Source organism: Pseudonaja textilis, chromosome 4, assembly GCF_049901715.1.
Source record: "Pseudonaja textilis isolate UNSWEBS1 chromosome 4, rPseTex1.2, whole genome shotgun sequence".
NCBI lineage: Eukaryota > Metazoa > Chordata > Lepidosauria > Squamata > Elapidae > Pseudonaja > Pseudonaja textilis.
In genome coordinates this window covers 13,198,815-13,222,667 of record NC_141993.1, presented here as the reverse complement: position 1 = coordinate 13,222,667, position 23,853 = coordinate 13,198,815, and the positions used below count along the sequence as shown (strand labels likewise).

Here is a 23,853-nt window from a genome sequence, read left to right as displayed (position 1 = left end):
AGAAGAGAGAGAAAGAGGGAGAGAGGAGAAGAAGAGAGAAAGCGGGGAGAGGAGAAGAAGAGAGAGGAGGGGAGAGAAAGGGAGGGAGGGAGGGAGGGAGGAGAAGAGGAGGGAGAGGGAGAAAGGGAGAGGGAGGGAGGGAGTGAAAGAGAGAGAGAGAATAATCTTGAAATGACATCTGGCCAACCCTTTGCAAAAAAAAAAAAGTCCTTTTACACTTATAAAAGTATCCCCAGAGATACTTTGCTTCTCTCATAAGCTGGGAGTTTCACTAGATTCTGCAGCTCATTGTTGCACCACCTGCCCCTCTGGCCAGCAGAGCTACCCCTGCAGAGGTAAGAGGCACGGAGGGGAGGCCACCATCAGATGCCCGGAGAAAACACAGGGCTCTGAAACACGGCTTGGAACAGAAGGCAGGTCGGCCTCCAGAGGGGGCTACCAATCAGCCAGAACTCTGGACATGCCGTCTCTTCTCCTCCTGGATTCTGGGTCTTTTCAGACAAGGGTTTTATCCCCTTGTAGCTTCTATGCAGAACTCTATGCAGACTAAATTGCAATGCTGGAAAATATTATGGAGAATCCTTGGACGACGAGAACAAGGGATCCAATACTAGTAGAAGTAAAACCAGGCTGCCAGTTGGAAGCCCTTATCAATGAAGGGAAAAGCTTAGCTAATTTGGGTACATAATGCAAAGACGAGAGTCCTTGGCAAGAGTTGTGGTGGCACAGTGACTGGAATGCAGTACTGCAGGCTACTTCTGCTGACTGCCGACTGCCTGCAGCTTGATCCTCACTGGCTCAAGGTCGACTCATCCTTCCAAGGTCTGTAAAATGAGGACCATGATTGTTCTTTCTGCGCCAACTCAAACTGCCCAAGGAGCTGCTGATCCAGTTCTATAGAGGAATGATTGAGTCTGTCCTCTGCACCTCTATAGCTGTCTGGTTTGGTTCTGCAACCCAACAGGACAGACACAGACTTCAGAGGATAATCAGGACTGCAGAAAAAACAATTACTACCAACCTGCCTTTAATCGAGAACCTGTATACTGCACGAGTCAAAATGAGGGCTGTGAAAATATCTACAGACCCCTCACATCCCGGACATAAACTGTTTCAATTCCTTCCCTCAAAACGACGCTATAGAGCTCTACACACCAGAACAACTAGACACAAGGGGAGTTTTTCCCCGAACGCCATCACTCTGCTAAACAAATAATTCCCACAACACCGTCCAACTATTTACAAAGTCTGCACTACTATTACTGTTAATCTTCTTATCACTCCTATCACCCACCCCCTCCCACTTGTGACTGTAGGACTGTAACTTTGTCGCTTGTATCCTTGAGATCTATATTGACTGTTTCCTAGTATGATTTGGTTGCTTATTGTACCCTATGACTATCATTAAGTGTTGCACCTGATGATGCTTGACTCTTGATGAATGTATCTTTTCTTTTATGTACACCGAGAGCATTTGTACCAAGACAAATTCCTTGTGTGTCCAATTACATTTAACCAATAAAGAATTCTATTTTATTCTATTTGGGGCTAATATGCTGACTCTTAAAACCATTGTAAATAACTGTGAAGCTATATATGAGGGCTATCCACAAAATAGATTACATTTTCATCTGTAGCAAGAAGGGGTGGAGATAGCGCAGCCATCAGTCTGCATCTCATCGTGCTAGTGGGAGGTTCGTATCATTGCCCGTTATTTCACAGCAAATGTTTGAAATGTGTGCTGCAATTGAAAATCCCTCGAGTTGTGAGGTGCGATCAGTGATAAGGTTTTTGTTGGCAAAAAACCATAAACCGATTGAAATTTTTCGGCAACTGTGTGAAGTGTACAGGGACAACATCATCGCTGAAGGTGGAGTGCGCCAATGGTGCATTCAGTTTAAAAATGGCCGAACTACGGCACTCGAGAAGTCCTGAATGCTTTCAAGTGGGAGATTTTTCCTCATCCGCCCTACAGCCCCGATCTTGCACCAAGCGACTACCACTTGTTTCCGAGGATGAAGACCTGGCTTGGAACACAGCGCTTTGACGACGATGTGGAACTGCGGGCGAGTGTGACTGACTGGCTCAAATCTCAACACAGTTGCCAAAAAATTTCAGTCGGTTTATGGTTTTTTGCCAACAAAAACCTTATCACTGATCGCACCTCACAACTCGAGGGATTTTCAATTGCAGCACACATTTCAAACGTTTGCTGTGAAATAACGGGCAACGATACGAACCTCCCACTAGCATGACTAGATGCAGACTAAGCGGTGGACGCACAGACCAAAGATGGCCGCACTAGCTCCGCCCCTTCTTGCTACAGACGAAAACGTAATCTATTTTGTGGATAGCCCTCGTATAAGCCTAAGTGGTATTGGTTTTGCTATTGCTTAAAGGAATAGAGCAGGGATCTTCAAACTTGACAACTTTAAGGCTTGTGGACTTCAACTCCCAGAATTCCTCCTCCAGTCATGTTAGCTCAAGAATTCTGGGAGTTGAACTTTGAAGACCCTTGGAATAGAGCAGGGCTCCCCAAACTTGGCAAGTTTCAGACTTGTGGACTTCAACTCCCAGAATCCCTGAGCTAACATGACTGGAGGAGGAATCCTGGGAGTTGAAGTCCACAAGCCTTAAAGCTGTCAAGTTTGGAGACCTCTGGAATAGAGGATCCTTGAAAAAGAAGCTGACAGAGGATCAGATATCATCACGGATGACCCAAGCAAAACCTTTCAAGAATGCAAAGAAGTGATAGTTGACAGACAATTCTGATGAAATCGTGTTCATTGGGCAATGAAGAATTAGAAGCCTCTGAAAAGGAAACCACAGACCAGGGTGTCTCCTTGTCAGAGAGCTTTGCTGAGTTCTCCTCAAGCGTCTCATGATTTTGGATAGAAGAAGGAAACGGACTTGTCATCTTCACCAGACAGTTCATATCAAGCCAAACGAGTTGACAAACAGGTTTTTCAGCTAGAAAATATAAATGGCTTTTGGGGGTAGTATTTCAAGACAATTACTGAGAGGATTCTTTGAAGAACCAGCTTATTAAATATTAAATATCAAAGCTGTAAGTTACTGTAGCAGCTTTATATAACTAAATTAAATTCAAACAACATCTAATTTTCTTGATCATTGACTGTAATCCTCCAGGAACATGTGTTATTAACTCAGCAACTAATCGTAGAGAAAATGGAAGACTTGGGGAAAAAAAGCGTGGGGATATTAAATTTTAATCCTCAGAAAATTTTCAAGGTGGGAGTTGTAGCCCCATACTGGCAATTGGTGCTCAACAGTATTTCCCCAAACTTCCGATGCAATTGCGATCCCCTCCCGCACCATAATTTAATGAAATATGTGGAGGCCATCAAGGTTGTCTGTAGACATGGGGCCGGGGGGAGTGGGGGGGGGGCTTGCACCCATATTCACTTCGGGTTTCAGCACAAGCCAAAGTTATGTGTGTTTGTGTGATTCCTGAAGGGTTCCCTGACCCTCCTGCCTGTAAAAAGGGTGTTTGACCAATTTATAGACAGATAGATTAACAGAGTTGGAAGGGACCTTGGTGGTCATCTAGTCCAATCCTCCACCCAAGCAGGAGACCCTGCACCATTTCTGACAGATGGGAGTCCAGTCTCTTCTTGAAAGCCTCCAGGGATGAAGCTCCCACAACTTCCGAGGGCAACTTCTGTTCCAGGGGTTGATTATTGTCTGTATCTATATACAGAGCTGGATCTCTCAACAGAGAGAGAGAGAGAGAGAGAGAGAGAGAGAGAGGGATACAGATACAGATTGGAAGGGACTTTAAAGGTCATCTAGTCCAACCCTCTCCCCCCCTCCCCCCGCCCCGCCGCCCAAGCAGGGGACCCTACACCATTTCTGACAAATGGCAGTCCAATCTCTTCTCGAAAGTCTCAACTGATGGTGCTCCCACAACTTCCGAGGGAAGTTTCTGTTCCATGGGTGGATTGTTCTCCCTGTCAGAAAATTCCTCCTTATTCCCAGGTTGAATCTCTCCTGGGTCAGTGATTTGCCTGTCCGGCTGCCCTTTTCGGGGAGATGCGAAGCCCTTGCAAGTCCTGGCCGGCCGGGATGTTGCATTGGACGGGAGGCCCCCGCGACTCCTTGCCACAGTCCGCCCGGCAGGGGTGGGAACCTCGCCGCTCCTTGCAGCCCTCGGAGGGGCCGCGGGAAGCCCCGCACCCCGCCCGCACCGCCTCCGGCCGTCTGGCTCAGCTGGTCCTCCCCGCCCCTGTCTGTCGCCCCCACCCCGTCCCCTTTCAGGAAGTCCGGGAGAGGGAGGGAGGGACGAGGAGGCCGGGCTCTGCTGCCCGCCGCCGGACCCTCTGCGCGGAGAGCAAGAGAGAAAGAGAGCAAGAGAGAAAGAAAGAGAGAAAGAAAGAGAGAGAGAGAAAGGAGACAGAGAGAGAGAGAAAGAGAGAGCAAGAGAAAGAGAGAGACAGAGAGACAGAGAGAGAGAGAGAGAGAGAGAAAGAAAGAAAGGGACAGAGAGAGAGAGAAAGAGACACACAGAGAGAGAGAGCAAGAGAGAGAGAGAAAGAAAGAAAGAAAGAAAGAAAGAAAGAGAGGGAGAGAGAGAGAGAGAGAGCAAGAGACAGAGAGAGAGAAAGAGACAGAGAGAGAAAGAAAGAGAAGGGGGTGGGGGTGGAGATGGAGGCGATGGTGCTGCTGAACGCGCTGGGCACCCGGCTGCTCTTCGCCCTGCACGCGCTGCTGGGCGTCTGGCGGGTGGCGGAGGTGAAGAAGGAGCGCGCGTACTGGCTGCTGGCGCTGCTCAACCTCCTGCTCTGCCTGGAGACGGCGCTCACGCTCAAGCTCAAGCGGGGAAGGGGCTACAAATGGTGAGCGAGCGGGGCCGGGGGCCCGCCGGGACTCCCCTTCTTTCTCTTCGCTTCCTCCCTCCCTCCTGCTCTTCTCTTCTCTTCCCGCTTCCCTCCCTCCGGGGATTCCGCCAGAGACGCTCGACTTCTCTGCCCGTGGATGCTGGCGCGCTTTGGGGCTCTGGAGCAGGGAGGGGGTCTCCAACCTTGGCCGTTTGAAGCCTGGAGGACTTCAACTCAGCTTTGCTGGCTGGGGAATTCTGGGAGTTGAAGTCCAGCAGGCTTCAAACGGCCAAGGTTGGAGACCCCTGCTCTGGAGAGCAGCCGGGCAGCCCCCGGTGCAGCTCTGGGTATACTGAACTTGGAGGAGACCCTCTCCGGAGGTGACCAACAGTTGTGTTTCTGACTAACAGCCTGGCCAGGGCTCCCCTTATGCCGGATCCCACTTTTGCTCCTAAGAGTAAAATGACTTGGCAAACTTTGGGAGCCAAGCCCCTCCTGCTCCCCCCATTCCTCTCTCTTGCAGAAAAAGCTTGCTCTGTGCCCGGACTTCTCCCATCCTGGGATGGTGAGAAGCAACAGCCGGGGCTGAAAAGAGAGCTGCCCTTTCCACAGAACCGGGCTGTGCCCAGCTAGAAGCGAGGGGGCTTCAGACGCCCACTATCCTGGCTTGCCTTTAAAAGAATGGATGGATGGAAGGATGGATGGATGAGTCCCATGAAGGACCCTTATTTCAGAGGATAATAATGGGAGCCTTGTTGGAGACCACTAACAGAACAGTGGCAAATAACCTCAGTCAATTTCTCCGTTCAAACTACATGTAGCCCAAGATCCCGTTGAAAGAGAAATGATAACACATTTATTAAACATGTGCCCGGCAGCAGAGGTGGTATATTCAGCAGGTTCTGACCAGTTCTGGAGAACCGGTAGCGGAAAGTTGGAGTAGTTCGGAGAACCAGCACATCCCACCTCTGACTGCCCCTGCCCCCATCTCTTCTCTGCCTCCCGTTGAGTCCCAGCTGATGGGCTGGCTCTTCTTGTGTTGCCCTGTGCAGGAGAACGGAGCTGGAAAGCAGGTTAGTGGGGTGGGGCAGGAAGGGGGATTCTATAGGATCCTTCCCCTGCTATGCCCACCAAGCCAAGCCACACCCACAGAACCGGTAATACATTTTTTGAATCCCACCACTGCCCGGGAGACGGCCAGATTGCAGCCTTCTGCTGCTCAGCATTTTGCACCGAGAGGACATCAGCTTGAAGAGACCAGGGCTAACTACTGCAGGCAGTTTCAACCCCTCTGAAAGGACTATGGCTTGACAAGGTTCCTAAGATGGAAAGCCACCTAGTTTTAATTCACAGCTGCAAAGCCAACTCCGGAGACGTTGTTGCTTCTGGCGACTCCCTGAACATGGCAAAAACTGCGCTGCTAAAAACCGGAGAGGAGGAGGAAAAAAGAGGAGTTGAAAAGTGTCCTGTTTCCCCCCTCCCCCCCCCCAAAAAATGGGGGAAGATTCTTGACTCCTGACCTCACCAGCATCAAGATGGATTTGTCCTCGTTCTGAAACTCTGGCTTCCACTTTTCAGTAGGGAAAAGGATCACATCGTCTCTGCAAGGAAAAGAACAAAGGTGGCCTTTCAGGATGGGAGGCGGATGGTCTACACGGCTTCCTGTTTTCAAGCTTATCCACCTCTTCGTACTGAAAGGCCGTCCTTATACAAGGAATTGCTATTTCTGTAGACGACACTTCTCAAAATTTACAAAATTGCACGCCTCTAAACCAGCGGTTCCCAAACCTTTTCATTCCACCGCCCCCTTGGTGCTACAAATTCATCCTCAATGCCCCCCACCCAGGGGCGGGATTCAAATTTCTGTGGGTGTGGCCTAATTTGAGGGTGTGGTTTGCTGGTAATGTGATCGTGTGGGCGTGGCTTGCTGGTAATGTGATCGTGTGGGCGTGGCTTGCTGGTCATATGACTGGGTGGGCATGGCTTGCTGGTCATGTGACTGGTGGCATGGCTTGCTGGTCATGTGACTGGGTGAGCATGGTTTGGTGACTAGCAAACCAAATACAAGTGGTCCTCACTTAATGGCCCATTGCTTACCAAGTATTCTAATTTATGACTGGCCTCCCCAGAGCTACTTGACCTGTTTTTGGAGTTTTGACAGCCATGCACACGCATACACACACACTCCCTTCTAACCCTGCTGGAGCTGGTCATTGGACTAGAATCGGCAAAGCATCTCTGATTAGATTCTAGTAGTGAATAAAATCTAATCAGAGATGCTTTGCCGATTCTTATTGATTTGTTTTATTTGTATTTCTTTATTTTATGTTGCTGAATGCACTGACATGTGGGTCCCTTCTTGTGCACAACCCAGAAGCTTTTGTGATTCTTTGCAGAAAAAATTACCGACCTCTGACGTTGCTCTACTTTTCAAAAATGCCGCCACTGTTGCTCCTTGCACCAGAGCGTGCAAATCCTGCGGGGCCTTGCCTCGAATGTGGCGGTGGCGGGATTTTTTCTCACCCCTGCCGCTCACCTCCAGTGCCCCCCTGCTGTCTCTTAGCAGCCCCCTGCCAGCCCCCTTGCCTCTCAGTGCCCCCCTAAGGCATCCCACCGTCCCCCAGGGGGCAGTACCGCCCACTTTGGGAACCACTGATCTAAAATGATAAATGAACCCACTCCTCCCTGAGCCAGATAAAATGAATGATTTGTGTGGGGCTCTGATGGGACCAGAACAGAAGTGGTCTTCAGCAGGTTCTGACCGGTTCTGGAGAACTGATAGTGGAAATTTTGAGTAGTTCAGAGAACCAGCAAATGCCACCTCTTACTGGCCTTGCCCCATCAATTCTCTGCCTCCCGTTGAGTCCCAGAAGATCGGCTGGGTCTTCTTTTGTTGCCCTGCACAGGAGAATGGAGCTGGAAAGCAGGTTAGTGGGGTGGGGAGGGGATGGAGATTTTGCAGTATGCTTCCTCTGCCACACCTGCCAAGCCAAGCCAAGCCCACACCCACAGAACTGGTAGTAAAAAAAATTGAATCCCACCACTGGACATGGCTTGGTGGGCATGGCATGGCTTGGCTTGGGTGTGGCTTTGTGGATGTGGCAGGGGAAGGATATACTGCAAAATCCCCATTCCCTCCCCACCCCACTAACCTGCTTTCCAGCTCCGTTCTCCTGGGCAGGGCAACCAAATCAGATCCAGCTGATCAGCTGGGACTCAATGGGAGGCAGAGAAGAGATGGGGTTGGTGGGGCCAGTCAGAGGTGGGATTTGCTGGTTCTCCACACTACTCTAAATTTCTGCTACGGGTTCTCCAGAACTGGTCAGAACCTGCTGGATACCACCTCTGTTGTGGACTTCAACTCCCAGAATTCCTGGGAGTTGAAGTTCACAAGTCATAAAGTTGCCCAGGTTGGAGACCCCTGTTCTATCTAGACCACCCTATTGGGTAGACATGTCACGGGCATCCATGCCTTTGCCTGTGGGTTGTGCCTCCATCGCACAAAAGTCATCCCCAACAGATGTCCCTTGTTATCTACAGGTTTTCCTTGGTTTTGCCAGGATTCAATTCAAGAGCAGAGTTGAGAAAGTCTTATGACAACTCTGCTGATGGAGCTCCTGGGTCAAATCCCTGAGACTCAAAGGAGCCTCTTCTGTATTCTGTACAGTGGTAGATTTTGTCTTCTGTACAGGTGCAGATAGATAAACTCAACAAAACATTCATACAAGGTCTTTATTATTGGTTCATCAGGTATCCTCATAACTCACATTTGTGATGAAGTTCTTCTTAATGTCCAATCCTTTGTATATCTGTCTTGTAGGTAAAAAGATGGTTATCTCCTAATCCCTTTCCTCCCATCTCGTAGCAATAGTTACCACGAGTCCGTGAGTTCAGGCAAGAGTGAAGAAACCTCCCCCAACCCTCCCGAGGGCCAATTTAGTGACCAATCAGGATTACAGATGTGGTCACGTGACATGGACTACTTTTCCCAGGATACGTTAACTACATTTACCATGATGCATTCCCTTAAGGGGACAGCTCACAATTGCTAACTAACTATCCAATTCCCATATACTGGCTGGACAGCACAGAGCCACCCTGCTTAATGGAGGGGATCCATTTCTTCTCTCCCCCTCCCAGATTGAGTGCCTCTGCTCTATGGAGAGAGGCCCATGTGTGAGCAGGCTGGGGAGCCTTCAGAGATGCCCTCAACCTTTTTGTGATTGCCCTTTGAGCAGCAGCTCAGTCACCCAGGTTGGGAACAGGCATGCTTCTGGTGAAAAATGGACCCCCTTTTTCTCCACTTCTCTCACTGGTGATGCAGGTGTCAGGATTCCGGCAGTTCCCCCCATTTAAATCATGAGTCTCAAGCCAAACTTCCAAAACTTAAAAAGGATTTATTGGGAATAAACATGCCGGCACTGCCTGAGTGTAGCCGACTCTGAGATACATCATTCGTTGTCACCCTTGACCCTGGTTTTCCCTCCACCCCCTGGGTGTATCATAATTCATATTCTCCAATGGGACACCTCCATAGCCAAGAGTCATCAATCATGCTCTCCAGTTAGAATTTTGCGGGGCAGAAACTTCAGTCACCTAGTTACTATCTTTGAAAAACTATTTATGGAATGCAGTTCCGGTTTGCAAGCTGCTGCACTGCTCCCCCCTCCCATTCTGTTGGCAATGCTAAAAAGACCATAGAAATATTTTATGAGTTGACGGCAGGTTCATTTCAAAACTTCAATCTAGCATCAAATGATCTGCCCACCAAGAAACCTTTGAATTCCAACCAGTTGCACTGGTATCTATAGGAGCCTCTGTGGCACAGTGGTCAGGGTGCAGTACTCCAAGCTACTTCTGCTGCAGCCAGCTGCCTGCAATTTGGCAGTTCGAATCTCATCAGGCTCAAAATTGACTCAGCCTCCATCCTTCCGAGGTGGATAAAATGAGGACCCAGATTGTTGAGGGCAAGAGCTGACTCTGTAAACCGCTTAGAGAGGGCTGTAAAGCTTTATAAAGCGGTATATAAGTCTTATTGCTATTGCTATCTTCTATTCCCTCTGTTTGACAATATATTCTACTCTTTTCTTTGAGAAAAGGTTCAGAGTTCTTAGATTTGTATCTGGATCAATGTCTTTGAAATTTAAATTCAAACTGTCCCAATAAACAGTTAAGTACCCTTCCTGAAAATAAGACCGGGTCTTATTTTCAGGAAAACACAGGTGCTTAACTGTTTATAAAATGGGTCTTCCATACATGGGGGTGAAGGAATCAAACATCCTCCAAAGAAGCCCTAGTGCTTGTTTTGGGACCCAAAAGAAAATAAGACTGGGTCTTATTTTCTTTTTGGTCCCAAAACAAGTCCTAGGGCTTATTTGGGGGGTGTTTTATTCCCTCACCCCATGTATGGAAGACCCATTTTTTTCTGCTTGCTTGCAGCAGGACAGGAGGCTGAGCAGTGTCACCAGTGCGAGGCGGTAGAGCTGCCCCAGTACCCCACACCCGCTTACCTCAGGGCCCCCGCAGTCAGGCCACCCATGCCCCGACCCCTGCTTCACCTTGTGGCAGCAGCTCTGACAACCCCAACGGGCAGGACATCGTGTGGCCCCGGGCCCACTTCTTCCGCTTGCTCATGGCTGCAGTGGGGCAGGAGGCTGAGTGACGCACCTGTGCCATGGCCACAAAGCGAGGCAAAGTGGTGGAATTGCCCTACGTGCCCTGCACTGGCTTACCTCAGTGACCCACTGCCAGGTCATCCATGCCCTGACACCTGCCTCGCCTCGTGGCCGTGGCCCCAACACACCACTCAACCTCCTGCTCCGTTGCAGCCGCGAGCAAGCAGAAGTGGGCTGGCGCCTACATGGGCTCCTGCTACACATGGCTGCTGGTGCTGCCACCACAAGACAGGTGTCAGGGTGTGGATGGCCTGGTTGCAGGAGCCCTGAGGTAAGCTGGTTTAGGGTACATAGGGCAGCTCTACCTCCCCTCCTCATGACTGTGGCACTGCAAGCAACCAGATGGAATGGGCAGGCGGCCAGCTGTGCAGGCTCTTAAGTAGGGCTTATTTTGGGGGTAGGGCTTATATTAGGCACACACAGGAAAAAAACATGCTAGTGCTTATTTGGGGGACAGGTCTTATTTTGGGGGGAACAAGGTACTTAAGTATCATCTATGAAGTATGCCTTTTATTCAACTATTCAACTGATGGCTTTGAACTATGCTTGAGAAATCATTGAGGTTATCTTGGACAACCAGAAGAATCAACATTCAGTACCAGATGGTGCAAAGCCAAGCTGTTCAGTGGAAGTTACAGTTGAGATAGGTTGGACAGAGAATTGTATTTATTCATTCAGTGTATTCATTTATTAAACAAATTTACATAGTCCCTCATTTCTCCCCAAAGGGGAGAACCGGATGCCACCCAATAGCCAATATAAAAGTGATAAAAATTGAAAAATGTCGCAGTCATAAAGAACGCAACAAAAATACTGATCCTGGCCAGAGGGAGGGTAAAAATGGTCCTCTCAGCATGGACCATTCAGACAGATCCCCTGTGGGTTGGGTGTTGCACGGTGACGGTTGAGGCTCACCACAAGGCAAAGGTGAGAATCAATGACGAAGATGGTTGGTGGATTCAGAGGCCGTCAAGAAAGAGGCTGGGAAGAACAAGGTGACCAAGCGGCCTGGGGACAAGCAGGTGCTCCCAAGCACTCAAGGTGCTGCTAGATAGTTTTGACAAAGTCCCAAGGCTGAAATGACTCAATGACCGAACATCAACCAGGGGCCTTTGAATTGTATCTTCTCTGCAAATTACCATCTTGTATAACTTACAGTCATGGCTGAAAGGTCACCTGAGGCACAGAGATCTGGATATGGACCACTGGTCAGCAGTCATCACCCAATGAAAGAAGTTCTTTCCATACCTGTCTCGGCCATCTTGGAAGTGGGGTGTACCCAAATGTCTAGCAAAACATCCTTGTCCTTCTTTCTTTTTATAAAAGCAATTCCTGTCTTTTCGGATGCAGCCTGGATGTCATCTTTCCGTCACTGACGGGTGTCACTTTATCACGGGCCACCCTCGTCCTTGTGGTCCTTCCTTCCTTCTCTGCACCCTCTAACTTTGCTGCTAAATTATAGTTTCAAATGTGATCGAAAGGGGAATTCATGGCAGCAGCTGATAATTATTGAACTTGGTAATTATTGGGCTTCCCTTATCTTACAGTGGCCTCCTGGAGTCCCAGTTGATACCAGCCAGGGGTATCCGTGAAGTGGGAAGCACGTGGCCTTCTTGACATCATTGCGCCGTGTCATTTGTGCAATTAGGGATATCCTATCATTGGGGCTCCTTTGGAGGCCCTGATTCCTAAGCGGGGGGTTGGACTAGAAGACCTCAAGGTCCCTTCCAACTCTGTTATTCCTGCTGATCACATGGAGCTCGCCTGGCTGTTTTGCTGGGATCAGTATTTCTTCCAGAGTATTTCTTTAGATCCCCATTGGACCTCCCCCCACACCCCCCACCCCAAATCGTCTTGCTTGGCTTTCGAGGCACCCAAGGCGAGAAGATGCTGGGAAGGGCCTCTTCAAGTCCCAAGCAGGTTACTCTACGTCTACGTGCCTCCTCTTCCCCACGCAGCACTTCACAGAAATATAAAATGACCATGATATTATTTCTGGTCCCCTCCTTAAAATAAAAAGGCTGGAAGGTGGTGCTACAGCCACTTTTAATGAGGATCCTGGAAGGAGGAATGCGGAGCTTGGCCAAGAATGTTTTCACTGGGGGCCTCCCCCTCCTCCTCCTGCGGATGCAGCGAGAGAAGAGAAGCCCGTTGGTGAAAGATGCCTGTTTAGAGCAGCTTCGCTCACAGTCAGCTGGAATGAGTTGAGGAGGCATTAATCCTGGAGGGACTCAGCACCCAGGGCAGCCTCCCTTGTGTATCTCCACCATCTTCCACGATTCCACACCTGCCTTAGGTCCCAGCAGTCCAAGGGAAGCATGTCTGTGTCACAGTTTCCTCACCAAAAGGGAAACCTCTCTGTGTAGAGGGTTGTATGTTCTCCTCCTCCCTTTCATCTTCTCCTCTTCCTTGCTTTTCCTAGAAAAGAGGGAGGTTGAGGAATCCCACAGATAAAAGCTCTGGGATCCCCAACTTTTGATCTGGGAGTCCATGCCCCTCACTCCACAGCAGCCCTCCCCCCTGCTTCTGGCTTCTGAAGGCCCAGGAAGGGTCCGGTCTCACTCGGTTTCTGAGAATGGACAGGCCAGAGGTGGTATTCAGCCAGTTTGGACCAGTTCTGGCATACCAGTCGCGGAAAATTTGCCTGGTTTGGAGAATGCCACCTGGCCCCACCCACTTGCGCCCGCCCTTACCTCTCCTACGTTCCCTTGTTTTTTAGCTCAGCTGATTTGCGTGGCAGAGTGGATTTCCATGCCTCAGCTGAGCTAAAAAACAGCACAGTCATTGTATAATTTGTGGTTTTAAGAGAGTAGAAATCATCCATTGTGCAAATCATGACAGCGATCACTCAGGATTGCCTAGCTTAATGACCACCACACCTGCTCTCCCTGATGCGGTTGTTATGGGGGGTGCTGCAGTCTCCCTGCAGTCATTCTTAAGGGCAAATGACTGTGGGGGCTCTGTAGCAGCTGTAACTTCAAAACTGGGTCATAAATAGCTTTTTTTTTTGTAGGAGGGGGACGTTTCCATCGTAACTTCAAACATTCACTAAGCAACTGATAGGAGCAGTAAGTTGAAGATTACCTGTAAAATGACATGCGTGCCTTCCAGACCGGTAGGAAAATATTTGGAAAGCCACCACTGGGGCAGGCCTGCTGCTTTGGAAGGCAAGTGAGGAGGCATTTGCCTGGAAGTGGGATTTCTTTGCCTTCCATTCCTTATGCAAATGGTCCCCGAAGGGATTTTGGTGCCCAACCTGTTTGTGGTTTCAGTTGCAGGCTGTGGAAGAAGTGGGGGGTCAACTACCCACCCTCCATTTCCGGCTGACAAAATGGCGCCTCACAGCTCCATTGGGAAAGCCCACAACCGGCCCCATTGCAGCTTCCTCTCTTTCAGGCAAGGGCACTGTAGCCTTTTCCTCCGAGAAAACATGGAAGCGCCCTTGGTTTTCTAAGGAAGCTGGTGGGTCCTCTGGAGCAGGGGTCTCCAACCTTGGCAACTTTAAGACTGGTGGACTTCAACTCCCAGAGTTCCTCAGCCAGCTGGCTGAGGAACTCTGGGAGTTGAAGTCCACCAGTCTTAAAGTTGCCAAGGTTGGAGACCCCTGCTCTGGAGAATCCCAAGATTTTACTGGAGGTCTCTGCTCCTGCTGCTTTGCTGCCTGCCTGTTTCTAAGATAAGCTTTTCAAAAATTCAGCTGGGTGACAGGGAATCTAGCGGGCACCAGCTGTGGGCATACAAATGTCCGCACCCATCCCAGGGCACCAGCGATCCCGCTTATTCCTTCAATGTTTTGACAGTGAATTCTGCAATGGTTTCTCAGGGTGCTAAACCCGACCCTTTATGTCCTCTCTCAGGTTTTCACCGCCGATCTTTGTCTACCTCATCAGCATAGTGCCCTCGTTGTGGATTCTGGAACTTCAGCCTAAAAATCAGGTATTGGTTTTATTTTTATTTTTTTAAATAAACATGGTTTCATGGCAGAGAAGGAGGGAAACTGATTGCTTGGGCACAGAAAACGGAGCCGCCTGGAAGCCAATTTGGGCACCGGTTAGTGTGTTTTTGAACTCAAGAAGCTGCTTCTTATGGCTTTTCTGCCTGAGGTGTGAAAGCATTTTGGCTTAGGCAATGACACAGCACCGGCTATTCTTTATATATATATGACACAGCACCGGCTATTATATATATATATATTATATATATATTATAATATAATATAATATAATATATTATATATATATATATATATATATATATATATATATATATATATATATATATATTTATTTTGACAACAAGACAAACATAAACATACCACAAAAACATACAAATATCCTCCTTCTTCATAAATTTACATACAGTGCATCGATTGGTTTACCACTTTTTTTTGTGCATCCATTTCCTAGTCACTAATATAATTATATTACATAATAGCTCATATTATCGATCAATAATTATATAACCTAATATCATCACTAAAAAGAAAAAGATCATTTATCTATAATTTTGTTAATTCATATTTTAATGAGATAACTATAGTTTACTTAATTTATTTTACAATAAATCATAAGATCATACCAAATCTATCTTGACAATGTTTTATAAAGATATTATCAAGAAAATTTTTTTTGCAGCAGGTCCTCCATCTCTCCATCCTGCGTGAGATTTCAGTGAAGGAGATGCTCGTGCACTGGCCCTTGTTAGGTTACCACGAAGGGGGCGTTTTGTGTTTCATTTGCATTTCTCCTTCTGCCGTTTTGTTACACACGACCAGCCCCAATTGCACGAATGTCCCCAGGTCACGGCTCATTGGCATTTCACATTCAGTACAGCAGTTGCATCGAAGTAGGATGCGTAAAATTGTGTAACATTCACGTGATATTCTGACCGATTCACCGAAGTCACACAACGAGGAGAATTATGGCCCAATCCAGAGATTGCCCCGCAGTTTTCCCTATGCTACGTCTTCCTTGCATAAGTGAGCCTCGGGCAGCCTCGCCACGCAAGTCCTGTGCACAGAGCAGCAAAATGCTCTCAGTTCAGCAGTGTTCAGTCCCAAGCAGAGGCATAGTTTAGGCCAAGGAGGAGGGAAGAGCATAGAATTAACATCAGATCAAGTTTTGTACCTCAGGGTTCATTTATTTACATAAGGTTGATTGGAGTGATGCCTCCAGGGGTGGGATTCAAATTTTTAACAACCGGTTCTGGTGGTCTTAGGTGGTGGGCATGGCTTGGTGGTCATGTGACTGGGTGGACATGGCTTGGTGGTCATGTTATTGGCTGGGCATGGCCAACTCAACATCACTCACATCGAGGCACGCATCTCCTTGCCTGGCCTCTCATGACTGTGGGGATGCTGCAACCGTTGTAAGTGTGAAAAATGGTCATAAGCCACTTTTTTCAGTCCCATTGTAACTTTGAATGGTCACTCCACACAAGCAAAGGACCAGCAAAGGAGGCGAAAAAAACTCCAGAGATGTTCCTGAGACAGGAAGTCTAGTCCTGCCAAGAATGTAATAAGGGTTAGCGGAGAGGCAGTTTCCGTAAGCAACACCAGAATGTTTCCTTCCTGCCTTCCTTACAGGATTAGGCCAGTAATTTCTTCTAACAACCGGTTCTCCCAACTGCTTAGAATGTTAACAACTGGTTCTAGAGAATAGGTGCGAACCTGTAGAATCCCAGCCCTGGGTGCCTCCCTTTGCACATCGTCCACACACCTTAATTGGAGAACAAGGTGCTCATTCAGTAGCTGCCTCCTGAGTACTCTCAGAGTACGGGGAGCCAGAGAGTGAAGGGAAGACACATCCATAGGGCTTATCTGGGGTCCCTGGACTTGCCCCAAGCTGATGCCTTGCTCCCCATGTGACTTGCAGATAGTTGGACCAAGAGTGACAAAATGGAGGCAGAGATAAGTCAGTAAATCAAACCCAGAAATGCACGGAAGAACCTAGAGAAGCAAGGCAGCAGGTTAGAAGGTGTGAGAGGGAGCATCACTTCTAGGCAAATAGCTGGAGATCCAGAGTAGAAGAAGACCATGTATGCCTGTTGTGTTCTTCAGAGTCATGTGTCTTCTCGGTAGGAAACCTTTCTGAAAACTTTCTGTTAGTCTAACGAATATTTTTATTTTGTGATACTGAAATGATTTTTATGATTCATAATGAGATAACAACATTCCCTATATTTCTATACAAATTATTTAGTGGCTGTTTTGTTTCGGATTCTAAACAATAGTTAAAAGGTAAGTATTGGGACTTACCGGTCTACTGACCAGTTTTATGTCTGTTTTCTTTCTAATTAAGGGTTGAATATTCACGGTGCTTGTCTAAAACCTATTGTGGATCATGCCCATATTGTACAGCAGGATTTGACAATTCTTCTAAACTCTGCTCAGTTTTAGATACATATGGAAACACTGATTGGGAGTGTTTGGTGTAGAGGTTGAGACCCTGTGCTAGGAACCATGAGGCTATTGGCTCTAGTCCTGACTTAGACATAAAGCCACCTGAATGAATTTGGGCCAGTCATTCACAGTCAACCCTAAGAAGAAAGAAAAATGCAACTGAACTTAAAATGTTGTCAAGAAAATGGCATGGACTGGAGTCAAGGCTGATAATTTGAAAGCAAATTCCCCTGCCCCCACCATTACTCTAAAGCAGTGATCATCAACCAGTGGGCTGCGGATCACTGGTGGTCCACGAGAAAATTTTGGTGGTCCGCAGAGATATGTCACCCCCGAAGCACCCCCCCCCCCAAGCAATTAATGTGGAGTGTGAAGGATGTGTGTTTGAGTTTATTTTCATGGTCATGATGTGCACTGAAGATGGTGTTTGATTCCGTTGTACAAGGTGCAATGACAATAAAGTAAACTAACTAACTAATCCAGACTGCGCAGGAACACAAGGATGCGCTGCCCACATGGCCTGCGGGAGCACAAGGCTTGTACCGCTTGCATTGTGAACAGCAGGAGGTAGTGAGGGGAGGGGAGAAAGGGTGGAGTGTGGGGGGAACTTGCCCCACTCACCCCATGTGCCTCACCTGGCCACCAGGTTGCTTCTTTCCGCTTCTTTCTTCTTCTGCTTTTGGCTGCACGCAAGGAAAGCAGCAAAAGTCTTTCTTTCTCTCCCGCAAACTCCCTTGCTGCTTTAACCCCATATGGATGGTCCACAGCCAGGGCTCAACCCCAAGGCTTTGGGGAGCCAGTGAACTGACAACGGGGAGCCTTTGGGGTCCTTCCCTTTCAGGTCTGTGCAGGATCAGAGCTGAAACTGGGTTTTTCAGAGCTGAAACTGGGTTTTTATTGCAGCTTTGCCCCAGTGAATATGAGCAGCTTGAGAAGAACCACAGCGAACAAGTCAGACCCGGTTACAGAAATGAGACCACCGCAAACAACATAATGGAAAAGGTGAGGGTCGAAGGGGTGGTTGATATCTCATAATCACAATTTGGATTTTTGGGGGGGAATTAAAATATATTTCCACAACAACAGCCTTGGGGGCACAGCAAGGAAATAGAGTTACCCCAGTGAGGTCCCAGAGATACAAGATGGGATTAAAATCCCGACCACAGTATGCATGGGCACAAGGAGCACAGAAGTGATAACTATGCTGTTCAATAAAAGTAAAACCAAGTCCAGGAGAGCCAGTTGTGTAGGATCTAATAGATCTTGCAATTGGGGGAGACGGTAAGGGAATCTCTTGGATTCCATGCAAAGGGCCTGCTCAGTCCTCAACCCTCCCCTCCCCATAGGTGGGCAAGGTGTGCAAGAGCAGATCCTGAACCCGAAGCGCTTTCTCCAGAGAAGCCCCTCTTCCCTGCCACCTCTGGCTTCACTTTTCTGCTTTCTGACGTTTGCCTTCGCTGCAGCTGCAACAGGCCCAGGAGTTCGTCAACACGCTCTCCAAAATGTGTGACCCCATCTGGACGCTGAGCCTCCATCAGACCTTCCTCCTGCTCCTCATCCTCGGCCGCTGGCTGCTCCCCATCGGAGGGGAGATCACCAGGGACCAGCTGTCTCAGCTGCTGCTGCTCTTCGTGGGCACCGCCGCAGACATCCTCGAGTTCACCAGTGAAACCCTGGAAATCGAGAACGTCCGGTAGGGCTCAGATGGGCCCTCAGCCCTGCAGCTGCAGCCACAACAGAGAAGACAGCCTGTCCTTCCAACCATCTGTCATTCTGTCTGCCTGTTTGCCCACCTGTCTGTCTCTCTATCCAACTGTCACCCGTTGCCCCACCGTCAGATTTTCCTTATAAGGTGCAATACTTGTGAACAAACCAGAATGACGGGAGGGTGAATTGAACTGTTTCAAAGGCTTGTAAAACTCTGAACATGAGAACTAACAGGCTGAATAAGGGAAGGTGAAATCTTTCTTCTTATGAAAAGGCAATGATATTTGTCCATTACTCTCAAAGGAAATTTTCTGCCATTGCTGGCATTTAGTCCTTGTTAGCTCTAGTCGAAGTGGGTGATGCCTCACCTCACACACACGTTTTGGCAGAATCTCATCTGCCATCATCAGGCTTCTGGCAGATGAGATTCTGCTGAAACGTTGCTACAACTTTAAAAGCACAACTATAATGACGTGGGAAAATATCCGAACAAAGCAGAATACATAAGAAAACACACACACACACACACACACACACACACACACGTATATATTCAAGGCAATAAAACAAGTTAAAATACAGAGAATTAGAGAGAGAGAAATAGATATAATTTGTTCTCCAATAGATGGGCAGTTCCCTTTTCTGAAGTTTGGTTTGCTATTATAAAATTGATGATTTGGTACAGTATAATCATTTTAACCTTATTTCCTTTACTCAGTTTCATTATTTCCAACCTACAATATTCCTCACTCCCATTTTATGAATAATAGAAATTAATTGTAGGTTCCATTGTTGGAGGCCTCCTTAATCTAACCAATGTGTCAGGCCTAATTATGCCAGTGCCTTGTTTCTAAAATGCCTGCCTTTCCGTTTTTTCCAGGAACAAAGATGCTCTGGTGTATGCAATCTTAGCCGTGTGGACTTGGAGCATGTTGCAATTCCCTCTGGATCTAGCAGGTTGGTGCCAGTCAGTGTTTTCCCAGGATTGGGCTCCCTTCCTATTCCTTGGAAGCTGCTTCAACTGGCTTTTGTGGGGGCTGGTCCCTCTAGGGTGGAACTGTGGAAAGGCCAGTCTGAAGGCCAAGGCAGGGGATTTCAAGAGGTTGAAATGTCTTATTGGAATAGGAATAGAATAGAATAGAATAGAATAGAATAGAATAGAATAGAATAGAATAGAATAGAATAGAATAGAATAGAATTCTTTATTGGCCAAGTGTGATTGGACACACAAGGAATTTGTCTTGGTGCAAATGCTCTCAGTGTGCATAAGATAAAAGATAACATTCGTCAAGAGTCAAGAATCATCAGGTACAACACTTAATGATAGTCATAGGGTACAATAAGCAATCCAATCATACTATTATGAGGAAATAGATCCATCTTTAACTATAAATAATTAATTAATAGATTAGATGATAGAAAGATATGGATGGATGGATAGATAGATAGATAGATAGATAGATAGATAGATAGATAGATAGATGATAGATAGATAGATAGATAGATAGATAAATTGATTAAAAAAACCAGATGATTGATTTACTTAGGAAATGTTGACCATGTGCAAACGAAGTTCTAGAGATGCTCAGTAGAGGTTCTAGTTTGTAAATGATGATTTATAAGTCATCACAATGTGAACAGTAACCTGGCTAAGCAAGGCGTGTGGTTTAATCAGAAAACCACAGTTCAAAGAATGAATCATGCTACAGGCTCAGCCTGGCTTGGAAACTGCTGCTGTGTCTGACAACTTTGTCTTTGGGTGATTTATGACCTGGGTTTCAACCTTCTGAAAAAAATGCCGCTGCTTTTTATTTTCTTTCTTTTTTAAAAAAAAAAAATTCCTCCCAGTGCAACATCTCAACTGTGATCGAGCCGCTTCGTCCGCAAAAGTTTTCCACCTGCTCCTCTGCAGACACAGCGCCGACCTGTGGAACATCGGCATCAGCTTGTTTATCCAGGACGGCCCTTTCCTTGTGGTGCGCCTGATCCTGATGGGCCACTTTCGCGTGGTGAACCAGATGCTCGTGTTTTTTGCAGCCAAGAATATTTTGATCGTGTTGCTGCAGCTGTACCGTCTGGTGGTGCTATCGCTCGACTTCCACGCCTCCCTCCAGCGCAGGGCAAAAAGCCAGAAAGGAGCCACTTCCTGTTGCCCCTGTGAGCCCAGCTCCATCCGCCTCCCATCCAATGGCCTGCTGGATGGAGGCGACTTGACTGAGTGCTTGTGAGGGAAGGTCTCTCCTGCCCCAGGACCAGCCCTTCCCTCTGGGGGCCACGTTTGAATGGGCTGGCCTTGCTTGCCCACTGCAAGACAGGGGTCCCATCCTAGCAGCAAAGGGGAGCCATTTGAGACAGGATTGATTGGGTGGGTTGATTGACATGGTATCCACCGTAGGGATCCATTGTATATTTGATGGGAGTCAGCAAGGTGGGTTTTTTTTTTGGTTGGCTCTTTTTTTTGTTTCTTTGTTTTAATGTGTGACATTTGGGGACGTCCTGACTGCCTTCAGAGCCCTGCCGTAGCAGAATCTTTACCTGAAATTCAGGTCTACGTCTGGAGCATAATACACGTCCCCGTGATCTTCTAGCCTGAGAATTCAACTTTGACAAAGATGCAGCAGTTCGAATCAACGGAGAGAGCAATTTCCTGCTTCCTGTCCATCCCAGACACACGGATGTATTCAGGGAATGCAACAATAGGGTGAGGATGGCATGGCTCGGCACAGAAGGATTTCAGAGCCTCTTGTATTGCTACAGTTTGTTCTGGTGATTACAGGCCATTTTCCTCCTGGTTCTCTTTTATTTTACACCACCATCAAGTTCGCCCTCGTCTACCCTGTTTACATCAACTCTTTCCCACAAAGCAATGGGCCCCCTTCCACTCATCCGGGGATTTTTCTGGGGAGGGAGGGAAGACAAATCCAGGCGGGCGTGGCCTGTCTCTTAGAGGACATGAGTGGGGGAACATGCTACTCATGTTCTGCCAACCAAGATGTTACCCTCAGGAATAGATTTTGAGGAAAGTTCTGGCGGTTGATTCTCTTACTCTGCCATGAATTTTGCCTTTCTTCGTTACACCGCCAGGACAGTTTCTGTTTGGAATAGTTTCAGCCCTTGAAATGAAATATTGTATTAGCTTATCAAAGACTGGCCTGCATAAAATAACTTGGTTATTATTTGCAGGGAAAGTTGTGTTCCAAGTCTTGTTATTGCTGAATTCAATTTTGATATAGTATATGAGGTCATTCCTTCTCCTTTATTTCTGAATGTTGATACCTTTGGTTACTGGGAGCACAATTCTTCATGCAAAGAGAGGAGATATTTTTTAATAAACCAGGAGATTTGTATTTGCTTGGGAAATGTTTATCTGGCAGCGTCTCTTTCTGCTCCCTCCCCCTTATCTTCATGGCTGCTTCCCCTCCACTAACTTACCTCTGATTTGAGAGGGGGGGGAGAACAACTGACCTTAGGAGAAGAGGAGAGAAGCTGTCGTGACCTCAGAACTTGGTGGCTCCCACCCTCCTCTTCCTCTGTTTTCAGCAGTTGGGGCCCCATTCATGCGTAGCTCTGGGTTCTTCCAGAGTGCTGTGATAACGTCATTCACGATGTGCACCAGTTATGCCCTTTCTCTTAGCCTCTCATGCCCTGGTTGCATGGATTACTCCGATGCGCTTTGCATGGGGCTACCCTTTAAAAGCATCTGGAAGCCACATCTGGTGCAGAATACTTGGATTGGCGGGATGCGTCCCTCTCCAAAGGTATTGGTGTTTCCCCGGAAGAGGCCAGGCCCAGGTCCTGAAGGCAGGAAGAGGCGATGTGGACATGCAACAGGTGCTATATGGCAGCCTCTCCCACCCTCATGGGGTGCTGGGCAGAGGTGGGCATTCATATCACTGGCCAGGGGTGGGATTCAGATTTTTTTTTTACTACTGGTTCTGTGGGCGTAGCTTGGTGGGCGTGGTAGGGGAAAGGATACTGCAAAATCTCCATTCCCTCCCCACCCCACTAACCTGCTTTCCAGCTCCATTCTCCTGTGCAGGGCAACCAAAGAAGACCCAGCCGATCAGCTGGGACTCAATGGGAGGCAGAGAAGAGATGGGGGCGGTGGGGACAGGCAGAGGTGGTATTGGCCGGTTCTCCGAAGTACTCAAAATTTCCGCTACCAGTTCTGCAGAACTGGTCAGGACCGGCTGAATATACCACCTCTGGTTCAAATCCATGGCCTAGGGCTTCATTTTAGTGCTGAGTGAGGAAAATGCAATCAACAACAGAACAGTTTCCTGAAGAAACACACAAAAAGGGAGCTTTCTAGGCTTTAGCTGGTTTTACGGGTCTCATCAAATTTTAAAACCAGGAGACTGAAATTGTCCCTCTAGGTGGGGAGAACAGGCAGAGGAAAGAGGGTGGCCTGGAGGAGAGCCTCTGGCCGTTTTCCAGAAATGACGGCGCCCAGCTTGGGGGTGAATTTTTATCCACCTAGTCAACAAGAAATGAGTCGTTACTATGGCAATTCTGATATTGTGAGTGTCGCATAGCTGTGCAGCTCAACAACCCAAGCCAGCTCTGCTTTCCACATGTGAGGCCCTGCTGTGTAGGTGATGGGGAACTATGGGAAGATGGGCCAAGGGTGGGGTGATAAAGGCCAACAGGGGAATAGCTTCACAGGGTTTCCTCAGGCCAGGCATGATTTAATAAGTGAGCCGTTTTGTTAATAGGTTGGGGTGTGGTTTTTGAAAGCAACTTGGCCCTGGTTGTGTTTTGTGCTTGCTGACAATAGCCCCCAAGTCTCACCAAATTAGCCCCCAAGTTTCCATCTTCACCACAAAAGGAATCACAGTCCTGTGGGCCAAGGAAGACGGCTGGTTTCGTGGCCACTGAACTGTAGGCCGACCCTGTGATCTGATATATAGATATATTTATTAATCTTACAAAATGTGGGGGCTGCTTGACTCTAAAATCTTGCACTCAAAATAGAAAGCAATGAAAAGAAAATGCCATGTCTGGCACGGATGGGTTTGGGCGGACCCATCGCTAACATTGTGGCTGGTTGGGTGAACCAGCAAATCCCACCCCGGCTGCCCTGCCCCTCCCGCCCCCTCCCGCCCCTCCCAGGAGTCTCCATGCAGGTAAGGGCAGGGCCCGCGCAGAGGTTTGGGGAGGGGGAAAAACGGGCCACATTTCCAGCCTCTGGAGCAGGGGTGGGCAAACTTTTTGGCTCGGGGGCCTCATTGAC

General features: G+C 47.9%; 1 protein-coding gene across 1 annotated transcript; it reads left to right on the top strand.

Annotated features, from left to right (window-relative positions):
• The first annotated feature begins 4,282 nt into the window (after positions 1-4,282).
• On the top strand, positions 4,283-21,977 carry TMEM26 (transmembrane protein 26). The gene is made up of 6 exons (XM_087932268.1): positions 4,283-4,856; positions 14,371-14,449; positions 17,817-17,915; positions 18,377-18,606; positions 19,501-19,577; positions 20,469-21,977. Exons 1-6 carry the CDS (start codon positions 4,666-4,668, stop codon positions 20,846-20,848), a joined length of 1,056 nt encoding a protein of 351 aa, XP_087788394.1. The 5' UTR covers positions 4,283-4,665; the 3' UTR covers positions 20,849-21,977.
• The last annotated feature ends 1,876 nt before the right edge of the window (positions 21,978-23,853 follow it).

What these genes read in the sequence shown, in the direction of transcription:
- TMEM26 (XM_087932268.1), top strand. Translation starts at nt 4,666, where the DNA reads ATGGAGGCGATGGTGCTGCTGAACGCGCTGGGCACCCGGCTGCTCTTC. An exon ending in CGGGGAAGGGGCTACAAATG is followed by an intron (nt 4,857 to 14,370) that starts GTGAGCGAGCGG and finishes GTCCTCTCTCAG; the next exon opens with GTTTTCACCGCCGATCTTTG. An exon ending in CTGGAAATCGAGAACGTCCG is followed by an intron (nt 18,607 to 19,500) that starts GTAGGGCTCAGA and finishes CGTTTTTTCCAG; the next exon opens with GAACAAAGATGCTCTGGTGT.